Raw genomic sequence first — 11208 nt, 5'->3', positions numbered from 1 at the left:
AGGTATCTCTTCACATTTCTGTATTCTTGATAATAAGTTGCTTCTGAGAATTTTTGTGATCACTTTTGTTATGCTTTGATCACATGACACCGCTAATGTGATATCAAAATTCACCCGAAATTGTCACATTTATTCACTTAGCACGAGGCGGAATTGATGCGAGTACATGTACATCCTTCATGAGTTTAGAGTCATTTCTTGGTTCATATGTTGACGTTATCATACCAACAGAGTTGAAACTTTGTCTGATATTGAGTCTTCATGATCGATATGACGATTCTTCTAGTCTCGTGGTGTACTAGAAAGTATATATATAGCTCATGGGAAAAATAGGTTTAGACCCGTTAGAGACTCTTAGTTATATTATTCATTCTACTGATATCGTTTTATCCTGTGAATGAATTCATTTCATTATATATATATATATATATATATATATATATATATATATATATATACAGATCCTATCCAGAGCGAGGTTATGGTTTTGGGTCACTTTTCGGTCGCATATCCACATCTCAACCGTTCAGTTTCTAGGTACTAATGTATAGATCATCTCTGCAAAATTTCAGCCAAATTGATGGTCGTTAAGGCATTGATAACTCCCTTAAAGCTAGTACGGTTCAGGTTGGACATATTCAGTTCGTCCATTGGTTTAAGCGAGTTAGATATCTTAAAGACCATCAATTTCGTTGAAATTTTGCAGAGATGATCTATACATTAGTACCTAAAAACTGAACGGTTGAGATGTGGATATGCGACCGAAAAGTGACGCTAAACCCTAACCTCGCTCTGAAATTTCAAAGCGATGCCTCTCTCTGGATAGGATCTGTATAGATATATATATATATATCTATACAGATCCTATCCAGAGATTGATGGTCTTTAAGTTATCTAATATATATATCTTATCCAGAGCGAGGCATCGCTTTGAAATTTCAGAGCGAGGTTAGGGTTTAGCGTCACTTTTCGGTCGCATATCCACATCTCAACCGTTCAGTTTTTAGGTACTAATGTATAGATCATCTCTGCAAAATTTCAACGAAATTGATGGTCTTTAAGTTATCTAACTCGCTTAAACCAATGGACGAACTGAATCTGTCCAACCTGAACCGTACTAGCTTTAAGGCAATTATCAATGCCTTAACGACTATCAATTTGGCTGAAATTTTGTAGAGATGATCTATGCACTAGTACCTAGAAACTGAACGGTTGAGATGTGGATATGAGACCGAAAAGTGACCCTAAACCCTAACCTCGCTCTGAAATTTCAAAGCGATGCCTCGCTCTGGATAGGATCTGTATATCTATATATATATATATAATAAATAAAAGAAGATTAACATACATACAACATTTATTTTGTAATTATTTGGGGTGGGTCTGGAATTAGTTCATCAATGGCTCCACCTTTGCATACCATACCGTACCATAAGACAATTGCTAAATCTAATCACAGTCCACTCCTACCACCCTCAAAGAGTTTAACAATCAACCACAAATTCAAACGACAACCTTCGCTACCCAGGGTCAGTGGCTAGGAAATTCATAGTTTAGAACCCTCACCGTGTTCGAAAACATACATGTTTGAGAAAAAAAGTGCGTGAGAAAACATTAACGTTAGTTTACTCCAATATCTCTCTAGATGGCATCAATATAATAATGGCAATGACAAATATATAATTTCTTGCAAGATATAGGGAAAAACTCACAAACAGTACCAGAATTATAGGCCACTAATAACTTTCGTACCTAAACTTCAAAAACTATCATTTTGGTATCTGGACTTTTCACCCCGATCCAAGATTCATACCTGGGATCCACTTTGCCGTTAACGGTGTTAACTTTGTAAGGGTAAATATGTCTTTTCACTTGCAGGAAGTGAGAAAAAAAAAATTAAAAATTAAAAAATATATATATATGAACAGTGCCCATGGTAAGAGAGATGAACAGTGAAATGACAGATTTACCCTAGTAAATTTAACACCGTTAACGGCAAAATGGATCCTAGGTATGAATCTTGGGTCGGAGTGAAAAGTCCAGGTACCAAAATGATAGTTTTTGAAGTTGAGGTACGAAAGTTATTAATGGCCCATAGTTTGAGTACTGTTTGTATTTTTTTCCCCAAGATATATGAAAGGTGGATATAAGTTATATACCACATGGTAATGCATTCTGGGTACGGCCAATGTGTTTCAAATCTCAGTGTACTTTTTCCAATAACATTAACAGAAAGCTTACTCCAAGTCATCACCTTGCTGGTGAGGTACCAATTATGTGAGATGAATCATGCTCACAATATGCTTTACCCAAACACCACTAGATCACTAAGGGCATATTAGTTTTGTGATCGAGGTTACAATTAATTCAGATTTTTCATGTATGTCATGTCCTAAATGCATGCCACGGCTGTTTTTCCTTGGATAGATTTAGGCATCCAAACTGATGAAACAAGGAATGCTATTCCTATTTCCCTTAACAAATTCGATCTCTATGCTCTTTTTTTTTTTTTTTATCACATCAATGAGTCGAATTCGAATATTCTATCATAACCTCCCACAAAGGAGAGACTAATTTCATTACGTTAAATGATACTCGGCTCAATGTACTTTATTAAACAAAACAAAAAACACTATTCTAGTAAAGGAAGACAAAAAGCACATTCAAATTTTATGAGTTTCGGCAAGACCACTAATTTGGAGGAAGAAGAAATTACCTAATTTCAGCAAGGAAAAAAAATGAATTGGCAAACAAGTACAGTTCAATTAGCTAGAAGTCAAGAACTCAATATCCGGGTACATACGAGACGCACCGGGCGGCATTACCACTGATTCGGAGTTAGAAGAAATTACCTAGGTTCTGCTAAATTTTGTTCCATTAATTGACACCATCGAGACAAGCTTGGGATTAAAGAAATAATATGTTCCACATGTACTGTACATAATACTCACTAATGGACAGTGAAGGGGGGAAAAACCATCCCACATTTCAGATTAGTCATTAGTGTAATATTGTTCTCTATAGTTACTGATGATTTGTGGTGACTAAAAAGAAAGTGCTAGCTATTGGGAAAATTTCAAGTAGTTCTACTTCCGAAACCACCGTAGTTCCCCTCTAATTAAGTTCAAATAGCTCAGAAATACGTTTTCTTTGTTTTTTTGTAGATCATACGAGTTTACATTAGCTGAATAAATACTCAAGCAATATACCAGAGTTATTGATGCTGCCACAAAGGGTCTCCAAAGAGGAAGGCTCAGACAATGGTGACAATCAGCAGCTCAGATAAGTTCCATATGCCCAAGTTCACATGTCTCAGAGATAACTGAGGAAACGGATGCTGCTCATGGTCACCGGCTCACTGCCTTAAATTCTGCACCAAAACGTGTACAAACTCACCATTATAATCTACATAAACAGCCATTGAAAGTACTGATATGACAATGCTTTAAAATACATATGCAAGTTAAATGAGCTAGACCTCAATCCAAGCACATATGCACACCCACATATTTATAACAAAACCCCAAAATTTATAAAGACGCAGAGTAGCTTCTTTTGGCAGCTGGCAAAACTACCGGAAACCCAATATCAAGATCATATAAAAAGAACAGCTTAAAACCTGAAACTCTCATGGCAAATCATATCAAGCGAACTACTCTCTCGAAGACCAACTGCAATGCAGAATAGATACACAACCCGCCCAATGACACTGTCTGAAATGTCGAAAGTTCCCATAGAAACTAATGCCAAGAATGATACTAGTTGTGCTAGCTTGTACATATACACCCATCCACACGACTGTAGATAGTTTCTCCATCTAAGCGGAAAGCAAAACTGCAGCTCAGAACGATTAATGTATCATAAAATATTCCCCAATTTAGCTGAAATAGAACAAGCTCACTGCAAACTGCCTCTAATGAATTTCTTTGGGTCTGCAGAACTTTCAATTAAATATAGTGCAAACATCACTACATTATCAAAAGAGAAAAAAGGGAAATTTGTTTCAACAGTTCAATGAAATCAGGGATTACAAAGCATCTTTGAAATTTGTAATTAGTAAACGTATAATTCAAGATAATCAAGCATTACACAGCTATGTTATAATATTGGACAGAAGAGAAAATAAATAGGTAAATGCAAGTGTCTGTGCTTACTTTATTTCTCCTTGGTAAGATATGGCTTTCGCGTGATCAAGCAAGACGATACTCTCTACAAAAGAATCCATGAAATAGTAAGTACAATACTCGGTTCCAAAAACTTTAACTTGTCCGCTTTTAGGATCCAGCGAAAGCATTCTTCTTAGTCTTAAGACATTCGTCTCCTCTAGCACAACTTCCCCACACCTTTTAAAACCAAATATAGTAGCTTGAACCATAACTATACTGTACAAAAAAGTCCATGACTCTGCTACACCATACTCTTTCATAACCCAAATGTCACAACCACAATTAGCTGGATCATCCAAATTATAACATTTATTCTTAATCAAGGCAAGGGACTCCCCATATCTCGAAATAGAGCACTCATCTTTCCGCAAAGCTTCCGGTATCATTATCTCGCCAAATACTTCAGTGGCCAGATTAAAGTAGGCAATAAACGAGTCTCCACCACACTTGCGGTGTTCCTGGTGATCGTCATCGTAATACACACTTAAACGTATTTCAAGCATATGCAAACAGCCATTAACAAAATCAGGACGTTCCGAACCACCGGCCTGCAAATCCACCGGAACAACAGAAGCACAAAGTCTCTTCCAGGAGCCCCTGGCCAAGGAGTAAACCTGAACCACGGTGGTGAATCGGGACAAGTTTGAATGATCATCAGAAAGACTCACAACTCTCAAAACCTTATAGTCGTTAGAATGTGAATCATAGCCAAAGCCATGGGATGTGTACTTTCGGTAATTGTGGTATTCGGTAGAGGTAAGACAAGCAGGTGGTGTAGGCAACATCACAATCTTTCGGATAGAAGGATTCCAGATTAAAGCGGGAGAACAATCCCTGGTGCAGGGGTCAAAACTCTCCAGGCATACGAGCCCGTTACAGGTACCGAAAACACGCAGATCCCGACGTTGGTTTTCGTACGTGAAGAAAGGGAATGGATTTGAAAGCTTGGAGTACTTACCGAATTCAGGGCTATCCCAACGCAACCAGTGATGCTCATTGGAGATGCTTTCTTTGGCGGGGTACGAGTACGATCGCGAGTAAGCGCTGAGGAGGAGGAGGTGAGCGTCGTTTTGGTTGTTGGAATCGATGGTGGTGCAGAGATGGGATTGAACGAAGGTAGAGGTTTTGATCAGTGACGACCATGATTTGCAAACTGCTGTGAATTTGATTAGGGATTTGATGGGCAGCCTCAAGAGGATTTTCTCTATGATTTCTTCCGGAAAGAAATCAGACATTGCTTCGGATTTTTTTCTATGATTTCTTTCAAATACATTAGTTATATACTGATTGTATACTTACAATGGTACCTGTTAACATAAAAAGTACCAGGCCCAATACGGTACTTGTTAACATAAAAATTATCAGGCCCAATATGATAATAGGTGGAACTATTGTTTGTTTGTTTGTTTTTTCTTTTTTCTTTTTTTCAGCTAGGATATATATAAAAATTCTATAATATCACAATATTAAAGAACCTTCCTATTCTTCGTTAAAAAGAAATCCTAATAAAACCCTAGTAGTTCCCCAAGATTAATCAAGCAAGACGTCAGGTAAGCGCACATCGTCGTGCGAAATGTCAACCTGGGACTTGGATCCTGGAATTCTCTTTACCACATAAAGTTATTGTGGGTTCTCTATCATCGATATTCAAAATATTTTGTTCTAATATTCAGATATCCATTCTACCTAGAGTTGGCCTGCGTTAAGCATGTGAGGCATAGCTTTATAACGTGATTAGATAACCTCTAATATTGAAGGCCAATAGGATATTGGCAAAAAATAAAAAATAAAATAAAAGATATTGAACATTATTTTTTTCAAGGTTTAGGTTGGCAAATGTTGAAAAACTGGGGCATAAATTGCAAGCGTCATAAATTACAAATATGATTCCACTACATAACTTTTGACGAGAAAACATCACTAATGGTCACTGAGTTATGACTTATTCGACACTTAACTCACTGTATTTTCAACAATATCACTTAACTCACTCAGTTTTACATCCGTCTTTTACTTAACTCACTGTCGTTAATTCTACTGTTAAAAGCTATTAAAATTGAGGGAATATTTGTCTAAACACTAAAAAAATGCATTTTTAACTTCTTCTTTTTTTGGATTAAATTCTGTTTACTACCTTGTACTTTCAAAGATTCGTCAATTCAGTCCCTACACTTTCAAATTATATTTAAGTAAAAAAAATCATTTTTTATTAAAATTCTCAGAAATTTAAAAAATTGAAAAAAGTCTAATAAATGTAAATTGAGGGTATATTTGTCTAAACACTAAAAAATGCATTTCTAACTTAAAAAAAAAAAAAAAAAAAGACAATTTTGTTTCAAATTATATTTAAGTTAAAAAAAATCATTTTTTATTAGAAATTTCGGAAATTTAAAAAAATTGAAAAAAAGTCTAATAAAATTAGTTTTTTTAAGTTAAAAATGATTTTTAAGTGTTTTGACAAATATACCCTCAATTTTATCGGCTTCTAACTGTAGAATTAACGGCAGTGAGTTCAATGAAAGACGGATGTAAAACTGAGTGAGTTAAGTGATATTGTTGAAAATACAGTGAGTTAAGTGTCGAATAAGTCATAACTCAGTGACTATTAGTGATATTTCCCCAACTTTTGACACATAACTTCTTACACATTTATTGGAATAGAGTCAATAGACCTCGGATCCAAAAGCTACCGCAGGCAACAAAATTCTCTCATTCCTTCAATGAGAGTATGTACTCTCTGATACGTACCTTCACTAGTTTATTCTCATCTTCACACCATATAACATAATAATATCACGAGAGAAGCTGATATTAATATAATTGGAAAGAAGGAATTCTTTTTAAGATGCTCAAGAAGCGCTATATATACCTAATCATCAAGTAGAGAAGTGAGAGTATATTATAACTGCAACTTGATAGAGCTGTAAGCGGAAGGATGAAGTCATTAGCTACCTTAGTTTGTATAACATATAACATATGAAGCTAGCTAGCATGACATATATAAAGAGACACTGATGCAAGGACAACAATACAGAGATATCTAGTTAAAAGAAACAAGGAGAAAACTGCAAAAACCATTAGAAGAGAACTGAGGCATAGTTTCAAGGTTAGAAAGGTCATTTGGACCCTCGATGCTAGCAGGTAATTTGCTGTGTTTTAGCTTTTAGGAAAGGAATTGGTTAGCCGTTCTACTTCCCCTGCTGCAGATGCCTAGTATCTATCAACTATTGCAAAATGAGAGACATTTGTATTTCGTGAACTGCTACTTCTAATACTTCAATGCTTAGTTCGATCGTCATTTTTCACAAACATTGAAATAAGTTTTAAAGTTTACATTAGCTGAATAAACACTTACACTAGAACTACGGGACAAAAAAAAAAACCAGAAAGAGTTATATATAAACACTGGCAACAAGGATCTCTAAACAGGGAAGCTACAGAAAATTAATATAAGCAGTATTTCAGATGAGAAGTTCAAGATCAAGTTCACAGGATTGAGATGCTAGTCATGCTACTCATGGTCACCGCCTTATTTTTCTGCAGCAAAACATGCAAACCCATACTATTACATTTAACAGAATGATGACAGTCGTAAAAGGTACTGAGTACTGACAGACATTATCCAAAACACCACAGACCCATCAACATATGGAGTCACAAGAGTTCTTCCTACTTGACTAAAACAAAGTTAAATTAGCTAGACCTCATTCAGAGCATATGCAATCCCACATATTCAGAGAAAACCTCAAAAATACTAAAGATGCAGAGTACTATCGTTTGGCTTGGCAATGATCGAATCAAAACAGTGTGAAACCAAACTCCAATCCATGAGTCGACCACACTACTAGTTATAACCCAGCTGCACATTCTATAGCACTTGCACAGCCAGCCAACCACAATAACAATTCTTAAAAGGTTACAGCGTAATTAGTTATGAGATACTGCTGAAAGGTTGCACACCATACAATTCATAAAACTGAAATAAGTTTACATTGGCTGAACAGACACTCAAGAATACACCAGAACTATGGAGAAAGCCAGAAACAGTCATTTGCCATCAAGGATCTACAAAGAGGAAAGGTAAAAACGATGAGATGAGTATAATCAACATCTCAGTTTAGAAGTTCCATGCCAAGTTCCCCTCCTAGGAAAAGGATATACATTATTACTCATGGTTGCCATCCTACTTTTCTGCAGCAAAACACAGCCACAGTCACTATTAAAGTTTACAGAAGTTTACATAAGAAATACTGATGGGAAAGTCCTCTAAAATGCAGGCACGCCCACTTTTTCACATAGGGAGTCCCAAAAATTTCTTACTACTTGGCTAAAACAAAGTTCAATTAGCTAACCTCTGTAATAGAATACATATGCACTGCCACATACTTAGAGGAACAAGAAAATCTCAAAGATACTAATGATGTAGAGTAGCTTCTTTTAGATAACAATAGTAATGGAAATCCAATACCAAAAAAAAATCAGAGCCTACAGCATAAACCAAACTCGCATGGCAAATCATGTCAAGCACACTAAATTGGAAATTCAAAACATTTGCACAAACCACCCCACTGACAATTCCTAAACATCTCAGCAGGTCCCAAGAAAAATAATGCCAAGAACGATGGTAGTTGTGCTAATTAACCAATGTTAAACTGCAAATCAAACATTTAGGCATAACCGCATAACTATGTTTAAATATCTGAAGGAATAAGATACAAATAGGTAAAGGCAAGAATCTGTGCCTACTTTGTCCTTGCTACTTGGTAAGAAATGGCATTGGCGTGGTCAAGCAAGACGAGACTCTCTACAAAAGAATCCATGAAGTCGTAAATATAATCCTCAGATCCAAAAACTTTAACTTGATTAGTCTTAGGATCGAACGAAATCATTCTTGACCGACCACGCTCGTTATTCTCCAGTAGCACAACTTCCCCACATCTTTTAAAACCATATATGCTAGCCTGAACCAAGATATATTGAACAAATAAGTGCACGACTCTGCAACACCATATTGTTTCATAACCCAAATGTCACAACCGCGATTAACTAGATCTCTGAAATCATAATTATAATGCTTAATCAAAGCAAGGGAGTCCCCATATCTTGATATAGAGCAACTGCCTCCTCGCAAAGCTTCCGGTCTCATTATCTCGCCAAATACTTCAGTTGCCAGATTGAAGGTGCCGATGAACGAGTCTCCGCCACACTTATGGTGTTCCTCGTAATGATCATTGTAATACACACTTAAACGGGCTTGAAGTGTATAAAAACTGCCATTAACAAAAGCAGGACTTTCGAAACCACACTGCAAATCTACAGGTATAAACGAAGCACTAAGACTCTTCCAGGATCCCCTGGCTAAGGAATAAACCTGAACCACGGTTGCGAATCACAAGTCTGAATGATCATCAAGAAGACTCACAACCCTTAAAATCTTGTAGTCATTGGAATGTACATCATAGCCAAAGCCATGCGTTGTGTACTTGTCATACTTGGTGGAGGTAAAACAGACGGGTGGTGTAGGCAACATGACAACTTTTCTAATAGATGGGTTCCAAATCAAGGTGGGAGAACGATCACTGTAGAACTGATCAGCCTCAAGGCATACCAGCCCATTACTAGTTCCGACCACACCGAGATCGGAAACGAGTTTGTTTTTCAAGAAAATGACTGGAGTTGATAGCATGGAGTATTCACCGAATTATCCCAATGCAACCAGTGATGCTGATGACTAGTTTCGTCTCTGTGGTTGTAAGAGGAAGCGCTGAGAAGAAGGAGGCGAGAGTCGTTTTGGTCGTTGGAGTCGATTGTGGTGCGGAGATGGGACTGAATGAAGGTAGAGGATTTGATGAGCGACTTCCATGATTTGATTAGGGTTTTGACAGGCAACTTCAACGCGATTTTGTGTATGATTTTGACATGTTCACTGATTGGACTGCCCTACTAACCACATGGTACATTTGTCATACATAAGAATCTCTCAATATTTAAATTTCGAGACACTATCATCACGGTTTGGTTAGCATAAACTTTTTTTTTTCCTTCAAGTGAAAGTAATTGTCCGATTGTGAATTTGACTCATTGATGTTTGATTGTTGGATAACAAAAAATAAAATAATGTTTGAATCGTCAATTTTTTGCTCAGAAAATTTAAGTTTCATTGTAATTTACAAATAACAATCGTCCAAATTTCCCCTTTAGAGTTTCTACCATACTATTGGGTTGAAATTATTTCTTTCAAAAATTTATGGAAGTCTCGGCTTAACAATATTATATATTTGTTCTCAGAAGCTTTTAGGTGGGCTAATTTCAAATCTTATATAATTAAGCCAATTCTTGAGAGAATGGTTAAATTTTTGAATTATCATATATGCCCTCACATAATATAGATATTAATAAATAAATGTTAAAGTAAAATTGAGATTGGAATTGGTCTACTCATTTCATTTCATAGTCCCTTTATATAGGGATAGAATTACAACAGAAATATCGATTACATTAATGATACTAAATGTTGATTGATCCGTAATTGCGCTGAGTGATGGTAATCACTGATTCCTTGATTCCCTCTCCGTTAGTTGCTTTGACGAAGGCACACAATATGTTTTTCCTTTAACACTCCCCCTTGTGCCAAGTCAAAGACGAAATGGTGCATGAGTTGTTGCCTCACTAAAAACCTTGCCAAGTAACAATAAAAACCCTGTGGGACAAAAATACACCTTGGTCGAAGGAAAAGAGCACAACGCACCTTCTACATTTGAGGATGACATGTGTGTGTTAGACTCCCCCTGACGTCTACACCTCCCCCTGATACTTGCATTAATCAAGGGAGTTTGGAAAAACTTCACATTCCTATGTTTTTCACATGTTTCTCAAATGTGGCCTTAGGCAATGATTTGGTGAACAAATCTGCTACATTCTCCTCAGACCTTACTTGATTCACTTGAATCTTGAGGAGGGCCTGTTGTTGCTTATTCTAGAAAAACTTTGGCGATATTTGTTTTGTATTATCACCCTTGATATATCCTAGCTTCATCTGTTC

General features: G+C 36.5%; 1 protein-coding gene across 2 annotated transcripts; it reads right to left on the bottom strand.

Annotated features, from left to right (window-relative positions):
* Nucleotides 1-3131: 3131 nt before the first annotated feature.
* On the bottom strand, nucleotides 3132-5434 carry LOC112181984 (F-box protein CPR1). 2 transcript variants are annotated; one of them, XR_005803186.1, is made up of 3 exons: nucleotides 4155-5434; nucleotides 3620-3834; nucleotides 3132-3370 (listed from the first exon to the last, which is right to left on the bottom strand). XR_005803186.1 is itself a non-coding variant. In XM_024320400.2 (2 exons), exons 1-2 carry the CDS (start codon nucleotides 5399-5401, stop codon nucleotides 3364-3366), a joined length of 1254 nt encoding a protein of 417 aa, XP_024176168.1. In that variant the 5' UTR covers nucleotides 5402-5432; the 3' UTR covers nucleotides 3132-3363. The 2 variants fall into 2 exon arrangements, 1 of the variants encoding a protein (XP_024176168.1); XM_024320400.2 differs by lacking the exon at nucleotides 3620-3834 and having other exon boundaries at nucleotides 4155-5432.
* Between the last annotated feature and the right edge of the window lie 5774 nt (nucleotides 5435-11208).

The sequence above is a fragment of the Rosa chinensis genome, chromosome 1 (assembly GCF_002994745.2).
Source record: "Rosa chinensis cultivar Old Blush chromosome 1, RchiOBHm-V2, whole genome shotgun sequence".
Taxonomy (NCBI): domain Eukaryota; kingdom Viridiplantae; phylum Streptophyta; class Magnoliopsida; order Rosales; family Rosaceae; genus Rosa; species Rosa chinensis.
Note: the sequence above shows the minus strand (reverse complement) of the source record. Positions and strands in the feature narration are given on the sequence as shown.